At 42.3% G+C, this 24,967-nt stretch overlaps 2 protein-coding genes across 5 annotated transcripts in view; one reads left to right on the plus strand and one right to left on the minus strand.

The window, feature by feature from the left end:
• RCL1 (RNA terminal phosphate cyclase like 1) overlaps positions 1–22,363 on the plus strand; it is a 40,345-nt gene extending 17,982 nt beyond the window's left edge. The window contains exons 6-10 of one of the 2 annotated variants that reach the window (XR_014787774.1): positions 162–287; positions 1,972–2,128; positions 5,043–5,146; positions 13,656–13,800; positions 20,223–22,338. Coding sequence is in view for 1 of the 2 variants with exons in the window: in XM_084834433.1 (XP_084690559.1) it covers positions 162–287; positions 1,972–2,128; positions 5,043–5,146; positions 20,223–20,373 (538 nt within the window). In the remaining variant the exon portion in view is untranslated. Of the gene's footprint in view, positions 1–161; positions 288–1,971; positions 2,129–5,042; positions 5,147–13,655; positions 13,801–20,222 lie in introns of both variants that reach the window. The other variant, XM_084834433.1, reaches the window with a different exon arrangement.
• LOC146352587 (uncharacterized) overlaps positions 1–24,967 on the minus strand; it is a 50,450-nt gene that overhangs the window by 9,991 nt on the left and 15,492 nt on the right. For 2 of the 3 annotated variants that reach the window (XM_084834436.1, XM_084834435.1), the window contains exons 3-4: positions 14,624–14,830; positions 7,302–7,503 (exon numbers count right to left, since the gene is read on the minus strand). In XM_084834436.1, the coding sequence (XP_084690562.1) occupies positions 7,302–7,503; positions 14,624–14,830 (409 nt within the window). The remainder of the gene's footprint in view (positions 1–7,301; positions 7,504–14,623; positions 14,831–24,967) is intronic. The other variant, XM_084834437.1, reaches the window with a different exon arrangement.

A 24,967-nucleotide genomic window follows, 5' to 3' on the forward strand; every position in this document is an offset into this window, starting at 1 on the left:
TGTACATTGCCCTGAAAGCTTCGGCTATAGCGTGACTCGTAAATTGAATAAATATTGTACACACACATATAAATGAAATGTATTTAAGTCCTCTTCTGTATACTGGTTGTTTTCTTGTTTTAGAGTCTTGTTATAAGAAATTGCTTAACTTCATAAACCAGCTATTGTGTCAGAGTATCCCCCCAGATAGCGAACCGAATTGTGGATTCTGCAAGGAGCATCCTGAATAAGTTCCTTCCAGATATTTACATTCACACGGATCATATGAAGGGGACCAGCTCTGGGAAGTATGTTTTTCCAGATGATTATTTTGCAAGATATGTATCTGTGGTTTACTAACATGATGCTCGCTGTTTGAAGTGGCCAGAATACTATCCAGTAGTAGTAATGATATAGCACATTTAAAGTTTTCAAAGCATCTGACCTGCATTATCCCAGTAATCTTTGCAACAGCCCTGTAAGATAGGCCACTGGCCAGGGTGATTATCCCCATATCGCAGGTGCGGGAGTAGCGAGGCTCAGGGAACAGTGGTTTTCCATAGGCCAAATTGCTGCATTTGTGGTTAAAGTGAGAAGTGAACCCCGGGGCTTCCCAGCTTGTACTCTTAACTACTTCATCGCAGCAGCTCTGATGGAGCTACTGACAACAAGGAAGGGCAGTCCACCTAATCTTCATGCCTCCTGATTAAGATCAGCTTATATGAGGAACGAAAAGCCTCACCTGAACTCTGCAGACCACACCTTCAAACCTGAGGGATCTTAGAAGAGGGATCCTTACCTTTTCAGCATCTCACCCTTTGCCTCCTGTTGGGCTTGGGAGGTTTTTAAGAGAAAGCGTCCATCCAGCCCTTTCATTCTCCTCCCCTCACCCCATCCAGCCCAGCTGGTCACCCCATTTTTCATAGGAACATAGGAAGCTGCCTTATACTGAGAGAGACCATTGATCCATCCATGTCTACTGACTAGCAGCTGCAAGGATTATTTCTTAGGCCTAGCTGGAGATGCAGGGGTTGAACATGGGATCTTCTGCATGCAAAGCATGTGCTCTGTCACTGATCTATGGCCCTTCCCTAAGAGGTCCTATATGGTCCTCAAGCCGATTGGAAAGACTAGTACTGCCTCTCAGAATTCACCAGATGGCCCTTTCTCTCTTGAAGTTAAGAGAGAAGCTACGATCAAGTTACCAGGCCCATCCTCTGGCTTCTCAAGGTCTTGGATTAAGGCTGCCTGTGTTGCCTTGTTGGCCTCCCATGTCTATGCAGCTTTGCATGAGCCAGATGGAGGGCTGAGCGAGAGCAATTCTTTGCTAAGTCAGATCAAGCTGTAAGTCAAGTCTGCAAGACAAATGTGGAGAAGGTGAAGTATGGCTGTGTGGTAGAGCACCCACTTTGCATGCAGAAGGTTTCAGGTTCAATCCCCAACAATTCCAGGTAGGGCTGGAAAAAACTCCTGCCTGAAACCCTGGAGAGCCGCTGCCAGTCAGTGCGGACAGTATCAGGATGGATGGATCGATGGTCCGACTCTGTATAAGGCAGCTTCCACGGTTTTTTTTTACTTTTAAAGGAGAGGCCCTAGCTTGGTGATAGAATACATTCTCGGCATGCAGAAGGTCTCCGATTTCCAGTTATAAAAGGATCTGGTAGCAGGTGATAGGAAAACCTCTGCTTGCGACCCACGGGCAGGCAGAATAGACAATACTGGGCTCAATGGGTGCACAGTTCCTATGTTTCTAGATGAAGAGAGAGATTTCTCAGGTTCAATAGGACAGGAATGGGGGTAAACGTTTGGGTCTGGCTGTTTGATATCCAACTGTTAATTTTACAGCTTAAGCATAGGTGAAGAAGCCTTCTCACTGAGAGGAGGAGTGGACATCTTTATGGGAGAGCTTACAATATGTATGTATGTATGTATTTATGTATGTATGTATTTATTTGCCTTTTCATCCTTCCTCCCCCTTGACCCATATTTCAGGTCTCCAGGTTTTGGCCTGTCTCTTGTGGCAGAGACTACAAATGGTACTTTCCTTAGTGCTGAGCTGGCCTCTAACCCCCAGGGACAGGGTACGGCTGTCCTTCCAGAAGACCTTGGCACAAACTGTGCGAAGTTGCTACTCGAAGAGATTTGCAGAGTAAGCGGCTGGTTTTAGTGTCTCTTTGAAAGAAAGCATGACAGTGCCTCACCCTTGCATCTCCTTGCATGCATTTCAACATGCTATATTCTTGTTTTCTTTAGTTTATACTACTCAGATTATATTGCCATGTGCCCTCCTTATTTCATATAGATGGTCAAAGTGATGCTATGTTGTGTATAATACATTTTCCCCTAATGCAACAAATTGTCTTTGTGCGAAATACAATTTTTCTTTAATAAGCGATTGGAACAAGTCTGTAGCTTTGAAAACCTCGCTTGCTTGATTAGGAGATCATTGCGGAAGGTCGTGGGCTAAAGCATCATTTTGTGCCTGCTGATAGTGCACCCACCAGTAAATGGGTTCCTGATCCATTAGGGCTTAAATTGAGTCACTAGATACTGTACTGGCTATATTGCTTCCTAATGAAAGCCAGAGAAACAGATGGGCCTTAGCCATGCTGCCCTAATGGGCTGTAAGCTCAGGATGGAGTTGGAAAACCTGGGTCACTTGCTTTGTATACTTAGTCTGATTGCACCTGAGGTCAAGAAAATATGTCACGGGTCAGAATGGGTGATGTTGCAAAAAGGCATCTACCTGTTGAACCACCTATTTTTGCTAACAGGCTGTAATTTCATTATTTGTTTATAAGACAGGCCCTATCCTCAGGCTTACAATCTAAAAGACATGACACAAGAGGAAACAGCATTGGGAGGGAGGAAGAAAAAAGTGCAACTCAGGCACCGGTTGGTAGTGTCAACTTATAGGTGTTCTTTCTGGCAGGGAAGCCAGAATTGTATACTCACTTACTTGAGAGTAAGTACCATTGAATTCAGTTGGGCTTACTTCTGAGTGAAGATGCATAGGTGATTGCACTTGCACTGTTACTTCTGAGGCCCCACAGATCCCTCTGGCATGGCAAATGCTTGCTTGCAGTACACAGCATTGTAGTGGATCAGTGTATACTGCCTTTCGCTATGCTTTATAATTCCCATCCGCGTACTCACTTATTTTAAAGGGGCTCTAGCTTTTGCGGCGTTTGTCAAAAATGGAATTCTTCTAAAAGATAACTCCCCCCCCCCCCGCCCCAAGCAATTGGATTGGGAGAAGCTAGAGAAGTCATGGGTTTTGAAACTTCAAGCTCTCCCATCAGACAGCTCAAAGTGTTCTTTTTCTCGAGAGTCCATTTACGTCAACAAGTCTATAGAGAACGAGGCATACAAAGAAACTGAGATCTGTAAGTGGAGGAAGAGCTATTGGCTTGATAAAAGAAAACTACTAGAGCGGCAGCTGTCAAACCACCTGACACTTCATTGAATTGATGAGGCTGCTCTGGAGTTCAGAGGTTTGAGCCCAACTCATACAGTGGCCCTATTGGCACATTGCAATAACCCAGAACTCTGCATAGTTCCGGTTTATTGTAAATGAGCCAGTGTCCTAGTGCACCTTCCCGCTCTAAGTGGAAACAGCTAAACAAACCATCATCCATTATTTGTTTAGCATGATGTGCAAACCGGGAACTCTAGCTTGTATCTCCCAAGAAAAAACCCTGGCTTATGACTCTGGCTTGTCTTGGGAGAGATGAGCCAGAGTTCCCAGTCTGTATGTCACAATAAACCAGGGGTGCAAAAACTCAGGCCTGGGGTCCCGACCTGGCTCTTCGATTCCCTAAAAGGCCATGTCCCCTTATCCTGGCCCTAGCCCTTTCCCCCAAGCTCCTATTATTTGAAGGTTTCCTGGCCTTTCCCCCAATTCTGAAAGGCTGAAATGCCCCTCCTAAAGCTTAGTTACTGGCAACAAGAGCTTTAAGCTAAAATACGCTCATATTTTTCATCCTTTTGTGTGTGTGTGTGTGTCCGTCCCCGTAATGCTGCCCCTGGGAACTTCTCCAAACTGGAATTCGGACTTCAATCTGAAAGAGTTCTTCACCCCTAAAATAAACAAACCATAGGCAGAAGGTCCACAGTTTGTCTAGCTGCTCTTGCTTGCAGCAGGAACCATCAAACGGCATGCACCAGCATACTGGCTCTTGCACAGTAAGCCAGAATTATTTAGAATTCAGGCTTATTTCTGTTGTGATGTGCAAACATGCCCACCCTCTGATATATACACAGTTCCACAAAAGCTCTGCTACTGCTTGTGCTGCAGCCCATTTCTAATGGAGAAATGTCTTGGATTCTGTGTTAAAAATATTTTAAAATAATTTTTTTAAATCCTTTTTTTCCTGGACCGGCACTCACACTACACCACAGCCTACCCTGGTTGCTGCAACTGGAATAAATTGTGTAATGTAGATAGGTTAGCATGAATGTATTTCCGTTGCTAGATCCAAAGTCTTCTACCTAGTTTAGAATATATGAAAGTCTTCAGAGAAGCTCTTCTTTGCTGCCACAGCAGGGGAATGACTATTAGACATGGGGGTGGGACAAAGCTCCTCTGGCAAGTTGACCTCCTTCCTGTGTTAGCCGGAGGGCTGCTTCTTACATGGAGATGGCCACGTAGTTGCCACTTATAATGCAATCCTATGGAAGCCAGTCACACAGGCCAAGTCATTCGTGTGAAATAGCTTGCTGTATGGTTGCTGGTGTGCCGTTGCAAGCCCTCCCATTCTGGGATGTGAGATGACGTGGTGGAAATCGCTTGATTCATATAAACAGTTTGACACACTGTTGGGTTTCAAGCAGCAATTGCAGGGCTCTTTAGACAAATGGGTCCCCATCCTCATTTCAAACATCTTTTTTGTTTTGTTTTTTGGAGTTGGGTTTGTTTAAACCTTGCAAAATATGTGTATCTGATCTTTTGAGCCTTGAAATGTGAGAGTAGCACTTTTCTGTGGTTTCCCTCCCTCTTCCCCTTTCTGCCTGTATTATCTGGTTAGTACAAAGCTTAATTATTAAAGTGTTTGCATTTGCAGGGAGGCTGTGTGGATTCAACAAACCAAAGCCTTCTCCTGCTCCTCATGACCCTTGGACAGCAGGATGTTTCTAAAGTCCTGTTAGGACCACTGTCACCTTACACGTAAGTCTTTTTGGTTTCCTCCTGAAAACTAATTACACAGTCCTGTTCAATTCACTAATTGCATTGAATAACAGATTGTCGTTCTTGTCTTGAATTCTTTGTCACTGGCAAAGGAACTACTTGTACTTATTCTTTGAAACAGCCTTCGGCAACCTGGCGCCCTCCAGATGTGTTGGGACTGCAACTCCCATAATTCCCAGCCAGCATGGCCAGTGCTGGCTGGGAATTATGGTAGTTGTGGTCCCAACACAACTAGAAGGCACCAGGTTGCTGAAGGCTGCTTTAAAGCATTCAATGCCGTATGGTACCTGTTGTCTATTTTTTATTTATGGCACCAGATGACTTCCTTACTCATCAGTACTCATCAGAGTAATTAAACTCGCAGTGAGAGATATTATACACACGCACATGCGTGCAAGCTAGGTGTTTATTACCTGGAGTAATATCTTCTTGACCCAGGTTCCTAGTAGCTGTGATAGAATAGCAAGTGTGTTGGGCAGTTAATGTTAAAACTTCTGCTGAATATGTTCTATAAATGTTCAAGAAAACTGTTATAGATCTACTTGGAGTTTGCAGTGTGTTTTGTGGGCAGGGGGATGGGTGTGTGCTTGTGTGTTTAAGCATCTAGTATAAAGCTGTCTTTAAGAAGGGAAATACCTTCTGTGTTCGTGGAAAGAGATGTGATACAGCTTATACTTTCTTTATAACTAGCTTGTTAATTCAGCCTTGGAAAAACAGCTTGGCTTTGTGTTTCAGTGTTCTTCAGATTGCATGCTAGTTGGTATACTCATTTGGGAATAGTATGAAAACAGCTAGACTGTGAACTGTCCTTTTTCGGTTATCATGGTACCGGTGCTGTATATGTGAAAGGTACAGTACTGTGATAACTGAAGAATGATGGTGCCATCACAATGAGATGTAATATACTGGAAATCTACTGCTGACCATTGGCATCTGATCTTGGAAGCCAAGCAGGAGACCTCAGGATGGTGTGATGAGAGGGAGAGCTTGTATGTTATGCTGATGGATGGTAATCCAGCCATTCTCAAAAATGGCTGCCAGTAGGGTTGTGCATCTCTTGGTAATAAAGATTACCAAGTAGTGTTTATTTAGATATTAAGCCCACAAAAAGTAGAATTTCCCAAAGTGTCATGATCCTTCTGGAATGGCTAAAAGGGAGGAATGGAGTTGCAAATTCTTAACTGTTGTGAGTCTCATTTTCTTTTTTTACACACACTGAAGATGAAGTAGTGTGGGGTGAAGATGTGTGTAGGAGCCAGGTGTGTGTGTGTGAAGTTTTGAGGTGGTATGCGTAGGAACTGGCAGAGAAGAATACTCAGGGAGGGTTGTAGCATAGGGGATGCAGAAGAACTTGATTTGAAAAGGTGGTATCTTGTCAGGAGGTCTGACAAACACAGTAGGAATGAGAGAGAAAAAATTTCAAGAGAACTTTAGCCCCTCAGAAGTGTTGAGTGTTGATTGGAATTGGATTTTTATTAGCTGTTGGTGAGAGGCAAGCAAACTGTGCAGAGGCCCTGACCAGAGGTTAACACTTACAGACATCTCTTGGTTTCACAGCTTTTAGCAGATACCACTGCTACTGTTTAAATTATACAGTGTCCGCATTGTGCTAGCTGCTGCTTAAAGATTTGTCTCACATCCCTGAGGATTAGAAACTTGCTTTAAAACAAAACCATACTATGGGATCATGGACATGATGATTATAGCAGAATCCTAAATGTTTCTAATCAGAAGTAAGCCCTGTTGAGTTCAGTGGGACTTGATCCAAGGTAAGTGTGTATAGGATTGTAGCTTTAGGCTGTTTACTCCAGCTGATTTGTGGCTATGAGGGGAAAGGGAGGGAATATCTCATAGTTGAGAGAAGTAGTACTGGATAATATACTTTTCCCCACAGGTTCCACCTTCAAATTGTTTTTCCACTCAAGTTTCAAATGTAACAACACATCGTTAGAAACACATATTTGAACATTTAAAATATAGATGTAATACATTCTTGTATTTTATATTCTTGCAGTGTTGATTCTAATTACCAGTTGATTCTAATTACCAACTGATTCTAATTACCAAGAAATCAATAAAAGGTTTCTGCTTATCCACTTTGATATTCCATATACATAAATTAGGGTCAGCTTACCTGGAACTTGCCATTGTTGACCTGAGAGCTCCCATTTAATCATTATATTAAAGTGGGGCCAAAGTCCAGTATCTGCACTTCTGCAAGCCAATACTCCATGCAAATAATAGTGCTTTTTAGAAGAACTTTGTCTGCAAAGCAGAACTTGGATTTCTCTGTTGGTGTTTATTATGCAGAAACTATAGCTCCATTTTGTTGAGGACTGCCAAAACAAAAGAGCAAAACAGACATACTGTATCTACTGCCCTATGTTCGTATGAATATAAAATGAGCTGGAAGGAAGACCACATGGGTGTGCTCACTGTAGCCAGGGGTCAGCACAAAGTAGATCTCCAGATGTTTTGGACTTCCAATTCCCAGCATTCCTGACCATTGGCCATGCTGGCAGGGGCTTCAGGGAACTGAAGTCCCAAACATCTGGAGATTTACCTTCTATCCACCTCTTCTTTAGTCCCTGCACAGAGTGACCTGTTATAGCTGTTTCCGCTCTCAACTAACCCTTACTCTGATCCCAAAATCCATAGGTTATAAGCCATTTTTATAACTAGGAAGAGAAGAAAGCTAGAAGGCAATGTATGTCGACTCTGGTAAGAACTTCACTGTTGTTGGCTCCGGTGCCAATAACTGTTGCCAGACCTTCCTTACATGGCTTCAGACTGAAGTTGCCTCACAACCTGCCCACAATTTCTTATGATTTCATTTATTTATTTACAAAACTGATAAACCACTCTATCCTAAAAAAAAAAAAAAGATTCCTGAGCAATGAACAGTAAAGAAAATCAGACCACAAAATAAAATATTGAAAATCAAATTATACAATAAACACAAGGCTAGTCATTCAGGAAAAGCTTGTTTAAAGAAAAATGTCTTTAGCAGATGACAAAAACCAAGCAACGTTGGCACTTCCCTTACATCAACTGGCAGGGAATTCCATAGAGAGGGAGCCAATGCACTGAAAGTCCTACTCAGAGTGGAATCTTAATGGACCTCAAGTCCACGCGGAGCCACCAGAAGGACCTCATGTGATGACCTCAGTCACCAGACAGGCTGATAAGGGAAAAGGCACTCTCTCGGAAACTCTGGTCCTGAGTTGTTTAGGGCTTTATATATAATAACAGGACCTTAAACCTGGCTCAGTAGCAAATATGCAGCCCTGTGCACTTCTCTCAGCAAAATGATCCTGGGCCAACTCACCCTTTAGAAACTGCTTTCTTATAGATCAGTTGATGGTGTCACAAAAATTGGGGACATGGGGAGGGGCGCTGATCTGTGCTAAGTGAAAAAGACCCTTCCCCCTCAGTTTCTGAAAATAAAACCTGACAGGGTGTGTGTTCTGCAGTTGTTCTAAGCGTTGAAGCTTTTACACATGTTTTCCCCCATCTCTTTCTTTTTAAAATAATTAATACAATCTCATGTCAGATTATATAGGTATTTCCATTGTGCAGTCATTCATATTATTCCAATCAATGGATAATTTTTTGTTGGCCTTATAATGTTACAGTCTTTCCTCCTTACAACATTCCCAATAAATCATAAGGTTGCACCTTGTCCTATACTTTATTATTCCCAAACATAACAAAACTAAACCATTTTTCAATTAAACATTTGTTCCTTTGTCTACCCTCTCTCAACACTCAACAGCGGCCACAAGACTGGAAAAGGTCAGTTTACATTCCAATTCCAAAAAAGGGCAATGCCAAAGAGTGTTCAAACTACTGCACAGTTGCGCTCATTTCACATGCCAGCAAGGTTATGCTCAAAATCCTACAAGCTAGGCTTCAGCAGCATGTGAACCGAGAACTACTGGAAGTACACGCGGGGTTTTGAAGAGGCAGAGGAACTAGAGATCAAATCGCCAACGTTCGCTGGATCATGGAGAAAGCAAGAGAAGTCCAGAAAAACGTCTATTTCTGCTTCATTGACTACGCTAAAGTCTTTGATTGTGTGGATCACAACAAACTGTGGCAAATTCTTAAAGAGATGGGAGTACCAGACCACCTTACCTGTCTCCTGAGAAACCTGTACGAGGGTCAAGAAGCAACAGTAAGAACCGGACATGGAACAACCGATTGGTTCCAAATTGGGAAAGGAGTATGACAAGGCTGCATATTGTCACCCTGCTTATTTAACTTATATGCAGAGTACATCATGAGAAACGCCAGGTTGGACGAATCACAGGTCGGAATTAAGATTGCCGGGAGAATTATCAACAACCTCAGATACGCATACGATACCACCCTAATGGCAGAAAGCGAAGAGGATCTAAAGAGCCTCTTGTTGAGGGTGAAAGAGGAGAGTGCAAAAGCTGGTTTGAAACTCAACATTAAAAAAACGGAGATCATGGCATCTGGCCCCATCACTTCCTGGCATATAGAAGGGGAAGAAATGGAAGCAGTGACAGATTTTACTTTCTTGGGCTCCAAGATCACCGCAGACGGTGACTGTAGCCATGAAATTCAAAGACGCTTGCTCCTTGGGAGGAAAGCTACGGCAAACCTAGACAGCCTAGTAAGAAGCAGAAACATCACCTTGCCGACAGAGGTTCGTATAATCAAAGCTATGGTTTTCCCAGTAGTAATGTATGGCTGTGAGAGCTGGACTATAAGGAAGGCTGAGCGCCGAAGAATTGATGCTTTCGAACTGTGGTGCTGGAGAAAACTCTTATGAGTCCCCTGGACTGCAAGGAGGTCAAATCAGTCCATCCTAAAGGAAATCAACCCTGAGTGCTCATTGGAAGGACAGATACTGAAGCTGAAGCTCAAATATTTTGGCCACCTAATGCGAAGAGAAAACTCCCTGGAAAAGACCGTGATGCTGGGAAAGATTGAAGGCAAAAGGAGAAGGGGACGGCAGAGGATGAGATGGCTAGATAGCATCACCAATGCAATGAATATGAACTTGAGCACAGTCCGGGAGAGAGTGGAGGACAGGAAGGCCTGGTGTGCTATGGTCCATGGGGTCACAAAGAGTCGGACATGACTTAACGACTGAACAAGAACTATCCTCTCTCATTCTACCAATGTTTGTGAATTTCAACATAAATTCCAGTTTTTTAACAAAAACTTTTTTTAGTTGTACCCCTAAAAGTGTGTTCTATAGATGAGGCAAACACATGCTAGAAATGGCATATATCATAATGGAAGACTCTTGAAAGAGGAAGGCTTGGCTTCCGCTCTCTGCCAGGTGCACCTTTTGGTCACACACCTGGGTTTGCTGCCATGTAACATCTGGAAAGAATGCTTGGAAACTCACCCTTCTAGAAACAAATGTTCCCAGAATTCCACATTATGCAATCACAGCTATAGGGATTTTTACATTCCTTGAGAGGGAAATGAATTATATTGCAAGGGAGTTCAATAGAACAAGCTATTCTGAATATAAAGCACGTTGAACAGCATTTCTTCCTTCCTTTCCTTTCCTTTCAAATTTTGAGGGAAATATTGGTCACCTTGTGATCAATATCCCTCTTCACTGCCCTCTACTGTCTGGTAGGGGTTCCTATCAGATGCTTACGTGCTGCTGTTACAGCTTGTTTATTTTGTCATCTCTTCATCTCAGTGTCGTGGCATCGGCCCAGTTTTATGTTTCCTAGCTGGCTTCTTCAGGCAAAAATGACAGCAGTAATGGCTCAGGGAACCCACTTAGTTCTCCTTTTGACTATTACTCCCTGTCAAACATCATGTTCCTTGGCTGTTAGCATATGGCAAGGGTTGGCAACCTGGTACCCTCCCAATGTTTTAGACGACAACTCTCATAACACTCGATCATCGGCCATACTGCTAGGGCTTATGGGAGATGTAGTCTAAAACAGCTGTTGGGCACTAGGTTGCCTACACTTACCATATGGCAAGATCTTCCACACCTGTTGGCTTTTCCTCACCTCTGCTTTCTTCTCCCAGAACTGGCAGAAGGTAACTGAGATGCACTGATGTTTCAAGAAATTTAGCATTTCCTGGCTATTCTTGGTGCCACCTATAATGCAACCATCTGAGTCTTGCGATTACTGTTGTTTATCCTCTCCAGTTTTAGGTACACTGACTTCTGTGTGCAGTCAGATATCTGATGTAAAATCTAATTCTCTAGAATATTTTTTCCCTTCACTTTTCTTTTTTTAAAAAGATAAGTTTCTAGCCTTCGTGCATTCTATATTTAACAACTTGAAGAAGAATGGGTTAAAAGGCTCTGGTGGTCCTGCATGGCTATCTGTTCTTCTCTTACGGTCTCCTGCAATAATGTTATCTCTCGCCTGCCCCCTTTACCCATAAACCACAACTACTTCCAATTCAAGTATCAGGTTTAGAATGAAACATGCAGATTAGCCTTGCTTATACACAACTCCTCCTCCCCTTCCCTGATTTGATCTTAGGTCTTGTTTTAATCTTTATAAAGACATGCTTATTTTCTTGTGGGGGGTGCAGAATATGAACAGCCCTGCCTATTTAGTTTGCTAACTACGGGCAAACTGACAGCTGCCTCTTCTTCTGGCTTCTGGTGGCAAACATAAATGCTTTATTGGTGGGAAGGGCAAGGGGAGGACTTGGGTTAGAAAGTTGCCTGTCAGTTTCCTGTCAATACCCTTCTCCAGTCTGTTTGCTTATCGCTGCTCCAGGAAACCACATGACTATGGCATGATTGAAGGGGAAGGGATAGTGCTCCCTTTTTTAGGCTTTTAATCTGTTTGAAGGGTGTGAGAAGTCTGTCATGCAGGCAGGCATTCCGGCTCTTCCTTAAATGAGATGGGATGGAGTGTTTATCCATACCATGGAACCTGGCACTCAGCACCATTGTAAGTTCTGCCCTAGGTGCCTTACTCACACATGCACTAGAGGCAAGTGTCCCAGATTGTTTGCTACAAACCTTTCTCTGGGAGCTTTTTTCTTCATACACATACTTTTTGTCTCCTCCTACCTTAGAAGTCTAATAGCTCAGGTTAAAAAAAGAATAGTTCCACGCTGTGCTGTTTTTGTTTCTTTTGCAATTTCCTTGTCCTGGGATTTTGGAAGGATCTGAATCTCATAGTGCAGCCCTATAGATTCCTGAGGGAGGGGTCTGCCCAAAATGGGAGAGCTGCCTACAGCAGTGGGGAAGAGACAAACATATCACTCTTCCCTTCCGCCTACTAATCTTCCCTGGCTTCAAACTGTATGGACTACAGCTATGTACTGGTTAGGGACATCTGCTCCCTAGTGGCCGAAGTTGTTACTGCATGCTTCAACCACATGGTCAGATTTAAATTAATGAAAAATTAATGTGTTCAGAAAACAAAAGAAGGTGTATACCCCTAGGGTGCCCTTAGTATGCACTTTCAAGGTGTCTAGGTTTCATGGTCATGGCAGTGATGGACAGACAGGCACTAATCTGCATCATCATCATCATAGATATTTATGTCATTTTACAGTGAGTGTTTCCTAAACAAATGTTTTTAAAAGACCTTGGGATATCAGTATAGGAATTGAGGTCCCAAAGCCATAGCCAGAATAGCATCATGCTCCAGGCTGCTGATCTGATCAGCAATTGGGATGATGCACATGCTATTGCTTCTCCAGGTGAAGAGTGATGCTCTTGGTACATATAGAAGTGGCATTAGCACTTCAAACCTGCAGGCCAGCTAGCCTGGCTTGCTAGCCTATTTCTCCCATGTTTCTTTCTCTCCCTGTCATCTCTTAGGCTGCAATCCTACATGCACTCATCAGGGAGTAAGCTTTGTTGAACACAGTAGGCTGATTCTAGATTTAGATGCAAGCATCTGGGCTGGTGCAGGTTTCCCTGCCCCTCCACCCCATGGCAACCCCTCCACTGTCCTGAAAACGCTCACAGATGGTGCCTCTGCCAAATTTCGGAGGGTCCCCTTCTCCCTGCACCACATCCTACCCCATTCAGCAGGGTCACCTGACCCTCTGTTATATAGTTTCAGGGTGGAGGAGGGAGCAGGGAAGTCTACTTCCGCCAGCTAGTTGCACTTCTCTAAATCTAGATCCAATCCAACGGGACTTACTTTGAAGTAGATATGTAAACTTTCTCAGAATTTTTAGGCTGGGGGGGGGATTTTTCCTGGGGGGGGTAGGAAAAAACACAATTTGGGGAATTTTAAGAAAATAAGCAATACTTATTATTTTTAGCGCCCTTTACCGATCTAAAGTCACTTTGTTGCTTTAAGACAGCCTTCTCCAGCCTGGTGCTATCCAGATATTTTGGACTTCAGGTCCCATCAGCCTCAAGCAGCATGGCTAATGGTCAGGAATGCTGGGCAGTGTAGTCCAAAACATATAGAGGGCACCAGGTTGGGGAGGGCTGTTTTAGAACATAAAGCAGTCTTTCTTTTCCTAAAGTTATTTTTTGTGTAACTTATCATAGAATAGTAGGGTTGGAAAGAGCCTACAAGACCATCGAGTCCAACCCCCTGCTCAGTGCAGGAATCTAAGTGAAAGCATCCCTGACAGATGGCTGTCCAGCTTCATCTTGAATGCCTCCAGTGTGGGAGAGCCCACTACATCCCCAGGTAATTGGTTCCATTGTTGTGTTGCTCTGACAGTCAGGACGTTTTTCCTGATCAGCCGGAATCTGGCTTCCTGTAACTTGAGCCAATTATTCCGGGTCCTTCACTCTGGGATGATCGAGAAGAGATCCTGGCCTTCCTCTCTGTGACAACCTTTCAAGTACTTGAAGAGCGCTTTCATATCTCCCCTAAGTCATCTCTTCTCAAGGCTAAACATGCCCAGTTCCTTCAGTCTCTCCTCACAGGGCTTTGTTTCCAGTCCCCTGATCATCTTTGTTGCCCTCCTCTGAACCCTCTCCAGTTTGTCTGCATCCTTCTTAAAGTGCGGTGCCCAGAACTGGACACACTATACAAGATGAGGTCTAACCAGTACTGAGTATAGGCGAACTAGTACGTCACGTGATTTGGAAGCTATACTTCTATTAATGCAGCCCCAAATAGCATTTGCCTTTTTTGCAGCCACATCACATTGCTGGCTCATATTGAGCTTGTGATCAACAACAATTCCAAGACCCTTCTCGCTTGTAGTATTGTTGAGCCATGTATCCCCCATCTTGTAACTGTGCATTTGGTTTCTTTTTCCTAGGTGCAGAACGTGGCATTTATCCCTATTAAATGTCATTCTATTGTTTTCTGCCCAGCACTCCAGCCTATCCAGATCACTTTGAATTCTGTTTCTGTCTTCCAAAGTATTAGCTATCCTGCCCAATTTTGTGTCATCTGCAAATTTGATAAGCATTTTCTGCACCTCCTCCTCCAAGTCATTAATAAAAATGTTGAAGAGCACTGGGCCCAGGACTGAGCCCTGTGGTACCCCGCTTATTACCTCTCCCCAGTTTGAGAAGATCCCATTGATAAGCACTCTTTGAGTCCGATCCTGTAGCCAACTGTGGATCCACCGGATCGTTGTTTCATCTAGCCCACTTTGAGCTAGTTTGTTCATCAGGATATCACAGGGCACTTTGTCGAAAGCTTTGCTGAAGTCAAGGTATATGATGTCCACATCATTCCCACAGTCCACAAGGGAGGTTACCTGACCAAAAAATTAGATCAGATTAGTCTGGCAGGATTTGTTTTTGACAAATCCATGTTGGCTTCAAGTGAGTTAACTTGGTTTGCTCTGAAAATTTTCATTATATTTTAAAACTTTTAAAAGAAAACTCAGTAAATTTGTAATTATTGCCTGAATAAACTGTACTTTTACATTTAATGTACCAAACATGATAATTTTATGAGCAAACCAAGATATAAATTATATATTTTTGGTTCCTGTTTAATGTCTAACCAGAGGAAACATCAGCAAGTAGTCCCTGAAACGTCTGAATCATCCTAGAAGCCAGAAGCAGGAAGAACTGGAGGCAGAGGAAGACTGGTGTACATCAACTGTTCCTATTTGTAAGGAAGTTTAAGGAAATTCCTCAACCTGTTTCTGTTTGTGGGGTGGAACTTAGGGAAATCTGATCTGAAGGAAAAGCTGTTGAAATTCTATTTAGCCAGGAAAGATTCAGCTTAGGAATGGTAATCAATCATATTTAATTTAAGTTCCTTTAAGCAATCTCAACCTATTATTTGAAGAGTGACATTTTATTCATTTTTGTGAATAATTTCCATTAATGAATGTCTTATTTTTTGTTCATTTTGAATAGTTGTCTCTAGTAGTAGTGTCAATCTCATACCTATGCCATAGGAACCAGGCTGCTGAGTTTCCTTTAGGTAGCGAGCGTTTATTCTAGTGGCAGCAATTAAAAAGTTTTAATAGCTGAGGCAGCATTCCCTAGTGGGGAGGTCTAATTGAGAATTTCATTAAAAACTGTGGCAGTGAGTTCTATAGACCCAAGCCTCAAAGTTAATTAAAGAAAAAAAGAAACATAGGTGGGATAACCCACATGTTGTTCCATTGCATCTGGTGACAGTAGCTAGATAACTTACAGTGTTCTTGCATCTGGTGACAGTAGCTAGATAACTTACAGTGTTCTTTTTACATGTGGGTTTTAGATTAGAACTACATTAATTGACTGCTACAGCATCTAAACAGAACAAGCCCAGAAACGCAGGACTCTGTAGAAAAAAACCGAAACTGTCAAGAATGCACAATGGTGACTCTACTCACATGTTGAGAAACTGAGCATAAATATCTGTCAGTAAAATATACTTTAGATCAATAATTCTAATAAGGAATGGAAGAAATAACTATGCTGGGACTCTTACAGAGCGGATTTAAAAAAATTCCCCCATGGCTTCATTATTTCCAGACATTTTACATCTCTAGTCTTTCTATAAAAGTGTACTTATTACATAGTTTTTAGAAATCATTTGGGGGTGGGGTAAAGGCTGGGTAACAATATGTAAACACTTTGTTTTAAATTCTAATTATTTTTTTTTCATAATTCAAAGCTGTTCGCTTTTCCAATTTTGTGGAAAAAAACCAAAAACGGTTGCTGGAAAAAAACGGGGAAAAAACTTTTTCTGAATTTTCCCTTTTTTCCTGGCCTTCACATCTCTACTTTGAAGCAAACACGCATATGACTTTGCTCTTAAGTATCTGTGTGTGTGTGTGTGTGTGTGTGTGTGTAAGTAAATAAGTAAGTAAGAGGGGAATCTACATTCATAACCTTTGTAGGTGTGCAGACGGTATCAGAATATGTAAGATTTAATTTGTACGAGTGTAGTGGTGCTTAACTCTTCCAGCAGCATATAATTGTTTTTGATAAGCAGGACTGCCTGATGTTTAATTTCATCCAGTGTGCCATGAATGCCAGTTATGTGTCCCCACAATTTGGTATCTGTTCACAAGCCCTTAATCTGCAATCCTATGTATACCTATCTCAATATAAAGTTGCAAACAGATTACATTCAAAGAGTCCTGTGTTATAAGGTGACAATGAGTGATCTCTGGAAGTAGAAGGAGTTTTGAGCTGCTTTTAGCAAAATCTTACAATCTAGGTTCCCAAACACACCCTATTGTGGAGTTTCAAGTCATAAATGTTTGGAAATTCATGTGCAATTGTTGAGCTTGTATTATTTTATTTATATTAATTAATTACATTTATATCCCACCTTTTTTTCCTCTTGCAAGGAATCCAAGGTGGCTCACATGGTCTTCCTCTCCATTTTATTCTCACAACAACCCTGTGAGGTCACTCAGGCTGAGAGTCAGTGACTGGTCCAAAATAACCAGTGAGTTTCACAGCTGAATGGGGACTAGAACCCGAACTTATTTCTTTTATTTCATTTCTATACCGCCCAATAACCGAAGCTCTCTGGGTGGCTCACAAAAATGAAAACCACAGAATGCAGCATAAAACAATATAAAATATGAAAGCTTAAAACCACAATATAACAGTACAACCAGAATAAAACCTAGCAGCAATGCAGAGATTTAAAATACAGATTTAAAACACCACAGCTAAAAGATTAGGAAGCTAAAATGCTAAAGTACTAGGGGAATAAAAAGGTCTAAACCTGGTGCCAGAAGGAGAACAACATAGGCGCCAGGCAAACCTTTCTAAGGCGCTCATTCCACAGCTGGGGGGCCACAGCAGAAAAGGCCTTCTTCCTGGTAGCCACCTGCCTTGCTTCCTTTGGTGGGGGCTCCCGGAGAAAGACCTTTGAAGATGATGTTAGGGTCCGGGCAGGCACACATGGGAGGAGGCGATCCTTCAGATAACCTGGGCCCAAGCTGTTTAGAGCTTTGAATACCAGCACTTTGAATCAGGCCCAGAAATGCACTGGTAGCCAGTGCAGTTGGAAAAGTACTGGCGTAATGTGATCCCGTTTCCCAGTCCTTGTTAACAAACCTTCTGCCCTATTTTGGACTAGGTGAAGTTTCCGGACCATTTTCAAAGGCAGCCCCACATATAATGCATTGCAGTAATCCAGATGAGAAGTTATCAGAGTGTGGATAACAGTTGCTAGGCTATCTCTGTCTAGATAAGGGCATAATTGGTATATAAGCCTAAACTGATAAAAAGTGATCCATGCCACTGAGTTCACCTGTGCCTCAAGTGACAGTTCTGGATCCAAGAGCACCCCCAAACTATGCACCTGATCCTTTAGGGGGAGTGCAACCCCCTCCAGAACAGGTTGAATATCACCTAGCTGCACAGACAGTCCACCTGGTAACAATACCTCTTGTCTTGTCTGGACTGAGTTTCAGTTTATTGGCCCTCATCCGGTCCATTTCCGTGCCCAGGATCTCCTGAGTCCCAGTCCAACACTCTAACCAATACACCACACTGGCTTTCAGTTTGGGGCTTACCTGAACTCACAACTGTTCATGTAAGTGGTATTACTGATATGAGCGTTGTAACATCACAGGTTGCACTGGTTTCTTGCATGAGAAGGATGCACTCAACAAGCTGTCCTCTTTTCCATCTGGTCACCCCACTTTTGACTGAGGCAAGAAACCCTCCATGAGGTGGCTCTGGGTGCCATTTCTCGTACTTACACACACACTTTTCCCCTTGCAGGAGTTTTCTTGTGTTTAAATTCTAGGGTAACTACTTCTTTTCTGGTCATGTACATATTGTAAATTAGTATTTTAGTTAATAACTGCCTGAGAGGAAATGGTCATTCTCCTCAAGTGTGCACTGGGAAAGTATGGAAAACAGTGGATGTAATGAAGATGGAATAGCTATTTCTGTTGTGGAGATCCAAAAAAAAAATCTACATTGTTCTTTTAAACAATACACTGACCACCAGCCCAAAAAAGTTGGCTCTGCAGGAATACTTCCAAGTATTCTTGGAACTTCCAGTGGTAACTAAATCAGTTTTAACAGTACTTCCAGCAGAAAAGCACCTGCTTTTTCCCTTTCACTTGGTAATGTTTGTGGTGGGGTTAATAGGATCTAATTTTCCTTTTAGTTCATGTTTGCATATAGTGTGCCTTTCAAAAATACAGCAGAAGGCAAGTATGCATTCATATTTTTGCCCTCTACATCAGTGGACTTCCATATATCTGCCCTAGAGATACAGAATGAGTTTACCTGGTGTTTTTTCCTCTTTCAGGACTCATAAATATAGATCAGCATGAATGTATTGATTTACACTGCAGCCCTATGCATGCTTTCTCAGAAGTAAACCACACTGAGTTCAGAGGGGCTTACTCCCATGTAAGTCTGTATAGGATTGCAGCCTTAAACAAATGGTGAATAACTGATAACTATTACATGATAACTGTTGAAGGAAATATTGACCTTATGAAATGTTTTGGTTAGTTTAATATTATTAATTAGTGTGTGTGTGTGTGTGTGTGTGTGTAGATATAGAGGACACTCCTACTCAATCTGCTGTGCAAGTTTGACCCACTGGTCATGCAATAGGAAGCTCAACAGTTCAAAAAACAACCCTGGAAACAACCAGAAACACTTATTTCTGGATCTGCAAGCTCTGCTGACCTGCCCCATTCTGGATACAAGTGCTTCTACTCGTTTCAGGTTGTTTTTAGAGCCATTAGCTCCCTGTTGTGCAAGTGGTGGATACTGCCCAGAGATATTTAATACACTGTAATGAAATGCTTTTCTAATTTAATATTAGCACAATGCAACCAGAGTTATGGATTTTTAAGTCCCACTTAATTTATTGGGGAAATTTGTTGAAATTGTTCATCTATTTGTACAGTTTATATTTATTTAGAATTGTAATACAAAATTGGAAAATAAAGAGTGGAAGTACTGCATTTCTTGAATATATATAATTCTTAAAACTATACTGAAATTGCTTGATTTGAAACATTGAACATTTTAGATTTTTTTTTCATATCCCAACAAAAAATGTTCTGGGATCTATAGTATTAACTCCCATTTAGATTTTTAAAGCAATCTTCAGATGTTGGTTAGTAAATGCTTTTCAGCTCTAACAGCCTGCTGTCCTAATGAAATGAACATTTGAATTGCAATATGTATTTTTTGTCTTTTGTTTTTGCACTTTCTGTATATCATGTTGAGCAATTGTGGAAAAGTGACAAACTTTATATTTACTTATTTAAGATACTTTCTATGGTACTATTTGTTTTTAAGTCCCAAAGCAGTTCATAAAGTAAAATCATGTTAAAATACAATAAAATAAAATAAAACAGTAAAACAGCAATAAAATAATAAAATATTGCATTGAAAGAAATAAGGGCAGCTGGCAATACTAGCGGTTAGGAAAATGCCTATGCCAACTATCTTTTTAGTTGTCGGTGGAAACATTCCTCACTAGAAGCCTGCCTGATCTTGTTGGCGGGTGAGTGCCACAGTGGAGAAGGCTCTTCTCTGCAACACACCTCAAGTGAACATCAATAGGCTGTGGTATGATAAGCAAGACTCAAAACATAATGACCAAAGCGACCTGTTGTCACCTACTAGAGCCCAGATGTTGTCCATGTTAACTATAGGATAGGTTGAGGGGTTTATACTGATGTTTGCTTTCTCTTCCTTTTTTAGAATTGAGTTTCTGCGACATTTGAGAAGTTACTTCCAGGTTATGTTTAAAATCGAAACCAAATCATTTGAAGAAGAACGCAAAGGTGGTGATAAGGTCTTAATGACATGTGTTGGCATTGGTTTTTCCAACCTTAGCAAGACAGTAAAATGATGATGTGCCTGAGGATTTTAATTAAAAGTGCCTTGATAATTAAGTACAATTTTGTTACATAGAAAATATTCTGTTGAGAAACTTTCATACAAGTTCACTTTGCACTAAAAAAAATGTGGATTTTGTGTGTGCATCTTATTTCCATCTACTCTGTATAAAGCAGGGTTAGCTGTGTTTTCTCAAAAGAATTATTCTGAAAGATTATGTAAAAGCATCATTGTTGACTTAAAGAGCTATGATATAAAATGTTTGGCTTAATGCATAAATAACTTTAATAGAACATACTTCCAAGTGATTATGGTTAGTATTGTGTATTCCAAGTACAAAATGTTTTCCATAATTTGCCACTGCTGCTGCTTTTCTTGTGAAAGAAGCTTATGCTGAAGTATTGTTCAAAGACAGCTGCAGTCATAAACATTCTTCCTTTTTATTTACTAGGAGCTGCAAAACAAAACCTTCGGCAGCTATTTTTCTTTTCTACACTAGTAAGCTCTCCTGCTTACATTAATTTCCCTGGGAACACTTTTTATTTGGCTCCTTTTGTTCTTTTAAGCAGAAGATCTTTCCACTGTAGAGGTGATCTGTAAGACTTATGTGCACCATAGATGGTGTGACAAATCAACTGGTTGTGGTAAACAAAGAACTGATATCTAGCTACATCTCCTTCCCCTTGGCAAATCCTGACCTAAGTGGCTAGTCTCCTAAAAGTTATGCTTCCAAATAGATGCATATGTATGCTGCTGGAAAATGTGCCATGACTTATCCCTGGTCACACCCAATGGTGACTTCAACTTCTGTAGTAATGGCTGATGAGGAAGAGAATAACTGTTTCTGCTATCTAGCAATAGTGAAACACTATGGAACTAGAGCCAGGCCTAGAGCTAGCCCTCCCATGAAATGAGTTGAAGGCCCTGGCTCAGGCAGCATAGTGATGAATTACGCGCGCCCCCAACCAGCAGCACCCCATTGTCGGTGCTGGCAGGCAGGTGGGTGCTCCAGAGAGCCTTGCTGGCTGCTCTCCCACTGTGGCATTTGCTGCACCAAGACAGTGGACCTGACAGGGTTCTCTGAAGCTGCTGCCCAGCCTTGAGGCAGAACAGCAGGTGACCAGTGAGCCCTGATGGCCCTGCACTCCCACTGTGGCAAATGCAGCCACCTGCCGTCTGGCTCGCTCTGAGGATCTTCTCAGGAGCGGGTAGTCTCTCTGAAGAGCTGTGTTGGCCATAAAAAGCAGCCAGCTTGGCCAGGCCCAAATGCCTCTGTCTGAGGGAACCTCGAGGGGTGTTCCTGAAGATCTCACTGTGTGGCAGAGGGATATAAATGGAAGACTTGGTCATCTAGACTCTCCATTAAATTCTGTGAATGAGGCAAGGTGACCGCACAATAAAAGCCTTGTCTGAAAGCACCCCTTGTCCCAACATTACAAAACATGAATAAGAGTGAGGACTGATAAATACATTCAACCTTACAACAATTGTCTTTTCCCTTCTGCTTATTCAAGCTGCTGATTCATCTCAGGTCAGATGCTTGAAATGGGATTGCTCCAGAGCCAACTACAATCGCTTATGCATTAGTCCATTCTGTTTAGAAGGTGTTTGTTTTGTTGCAAGACTCGATGTTTATAATAGGTAAAATTTTGTTTAAATGTCCTTTGCCTTGGAATTCATGAGATTTCACCTATTCCCCTCTGTTTGAGACTGCATGGCTGGTTTGATTTTGTGCTTCATAAAACAGTTATGCTCAGAGGTTCCAGATGTACATGGGATATTTGACTGAGCCATTCATAGCAAACCATTTTATGTTCCATTCTATAGGAACAAAGAAGAAAATAGTTTGGTGGTGCCAGAGTAACCCCCACCCTAACCAATTAGTCAGTGGTGGTTTGGACAATTTGTGCTGCTTATTGACAAAACTCATCTTGTGCTTATCTTGATCCTATTATTGGAAGTAAATCCTATTAGCTGTAATAAAACCTGCTTCTGAGTATAGGATCTTCTTGCAGCTGCGCTTGCTCTTAATATGAGAATATATCAACCCCCTCCCTTTTAACTCCCTTTTCGATTTATAATCCTATCACTTGTGCCCTCAATGCTCAGGAGCCCCTGAACTCAGGGGCTTCTGATCATCCAATGCAGGGCAAAAGGAGCAGTGGAGGCAATATTCAGCTCCCCGTTCTCCCACCTTGTGCATTTCGCTAGATGGAATTTTTAGCCTGTCTAGCAGTGGTGCTTCTGAGGGGGAGGGAAGGAGGCTGGAGAGGTTCAGGATAACCAATCTGGTCTTCTCCCTTACCTGCCCACTGGAATGCATCTTTCTCCCCTCTCTAAGGTCACTTTTCCAACTCTAGAGGGCAGCCTGCATGGGGAGGGGGTCAAATCGCCAACTCACCCTTGCAAGGTCTGTCTCTGATCTTGGAGGGGGAATCCCCAGTATCCTATGCCCCCTCAGAAAATGGCTAGGGGCCATAGGCTTGCACCCTAAAGCTCCTTGGAGTAGGGATGTGTTTATCACCTGAGCTTTGTAAGAGCCCATCCACATCGAGGGTGCTGTAAACCAGGGATGGACAGCAAGTAGATCTCCAGTTTTTTGGGGGGACTTCAGCTCCCAGCATTCCTGACCATTGGCCATGCTGGCAGGGGCATCTGCTAGTTGAAGACCCAAACATCTGGTGCTCTACCTTCAGCCCACCCTTTCAGTAAACAATGGGCTGGTTAGCATGATCACTGCAGCCCACTGTGGCTTATTTAAGCCACAGAGACTTGCGGTGTGTGCCTGTGGCCATTTTGAATATTTAACCCCCAGTGGAGGGTTGCCATGGTTTGTTGTGTAGTCTGAACCTTGGTGGCAGGGGCTGTTTGAAGGTTAAACAACCCTCAAATAACCCTACAACAGACCATGGGTTATTTGAGGGTTTAACCCTCAGCCCCTGCTGCCCAGGTTCAAATAACAAGACAAACCATGGCAACCCCCTGCTGGGGGTTGAATATTCAAAATGGCCACTGGCACATGCCCCAATGCTGCTGTGGTGAACATGCAAACCTAGTTGTAAAAGCTGTGTCTTCTGCTGGCTGCACCTTGTCTGCCTTCACCAAAGCAGCAAGGTCTTTTACTTGGATCGCTGTAGGATGTAATGGCAAGGTTCTTTGCCTGGTCTATATTTCTGATTACTGTTTCTCTTCAGGACCATGAATTATTTGGAAATATTTTTTTGGAATGTAAAAGGTCAAGCCATGTAATAGGGTTTCCTCTCCAAAATTCTGTGCCCGGTTCATTAACTTTGTTCCATTTTAGGATAAGAGTTCAATTCTAGCTAGAACAGATAACTGCACCGGAGGTACCTTTTGCCCAGTTAAATTGCCAGCTGCTTATTTAATCAGAAAAAGGCTAATGTTGGTAAAGTGGTAACTGAAAAACATGAGGAAATGATTGGACAATGCCTTGAGTCTCAGTAACTTCATTGTGATACATTGCTACAGTACCCCTTTGGCAACCAGCTGATTTGAGAAGGTTAAAAGGTCATGAACTTGAGTACAGACATATGCACACTCAGTTAAAATGCCCCCATCCTGTCAGTTCTTCATTCCAAGTTTGCATACTGTGTCAGAAAAAAAGAGCAACAGTATGTTGCAGGACAAGGCAGCAAAATTACAATGGCTGTACTTGAAAACGTGTTTGTTCTTGTTATTCAGCCTATAGACAAGACTTGCTGACTGTAACTCAAAACCTTTATTTCAGAGCTCTAGAAGCCTAAAGCAATCAAGTGGATTAGCCAGACCAAAGTACTGATTACATTGTCCTCTGCAGGTAAATAGGTCAGGAAAAATATTTGCATTGCTTCTGGTCGAGTTTAGACACCCAGCGCACTCTGCAGCTCACTGGAACATATGTAGCTCTGTGATGGTTCACTCCCACCCCCACCCCAAGGTCTTCTTTGTAAAGCAGTTACTGCTGGCCTCAGGTTTAGTGGCGGACAAGGAGTGCTTCAAGACAAGGCTTTTATTATGCTTTTGCCCTGCCTCATTTACTGAATTTTATGGTGGGGGGAACAGCCCTTCTTCCCACCCCTTCTTCTGTCTTTTTTATTACCACGGAAAGTCCATTAAGGAGAAAACATGGAATATCACCTCAATGTCTTAATTAGTAGCAATAGCAGCTCTCCATGTATGTGGATGCAACCAAGGAGAGAGGCTAACCATTCTTTCTTTCTCAATTGTTTGTCCACTCAAAATGGCCCCCCAGCATTCCCCTACCACCATAAGGTATCTTTTAGCTCTTGAGGCAAAAGGCAGGTTTGATAAGCGAGTGGTAACTGCATTCCCCTCCCCACACTTGTCCTCTGTTCAATTTGAAGTAGCTACGTTCATCAAGGAAAGCCCTCAGAAAAACAGTAAGATGTGTGTAGTTTTTGCTTCATGAAAAACATGCAAACCTGATTTTGAGCCAGAAATGTGTTTCTACAGGCCAAACAATATGTGGCAATAGAGATATGTGAGTATATCTTCTTTTCTTTACACTTTTTGTCCTGAATAGCAGTCATAAAGCCCAATCCAGATTGGGATGGTGGCACAGAGGAGCGGGTTTAGCCCTTTCCCCC

The sequence above is a fragment of the Heloderma suspectum genome, chromosome 2, assembly GCF_057233095.1.
Source record: "Heloderma suspectum isolate Gila_16-S chromosome 2, 16-S_ref, whole genome shotgun sequence".
Lineage (NCBI taxonomy): Eukaryota > Metazoa > Chordata > Lepidosauria > Squamata > Helodermatidae > Heloderma > Heloderma suspectum.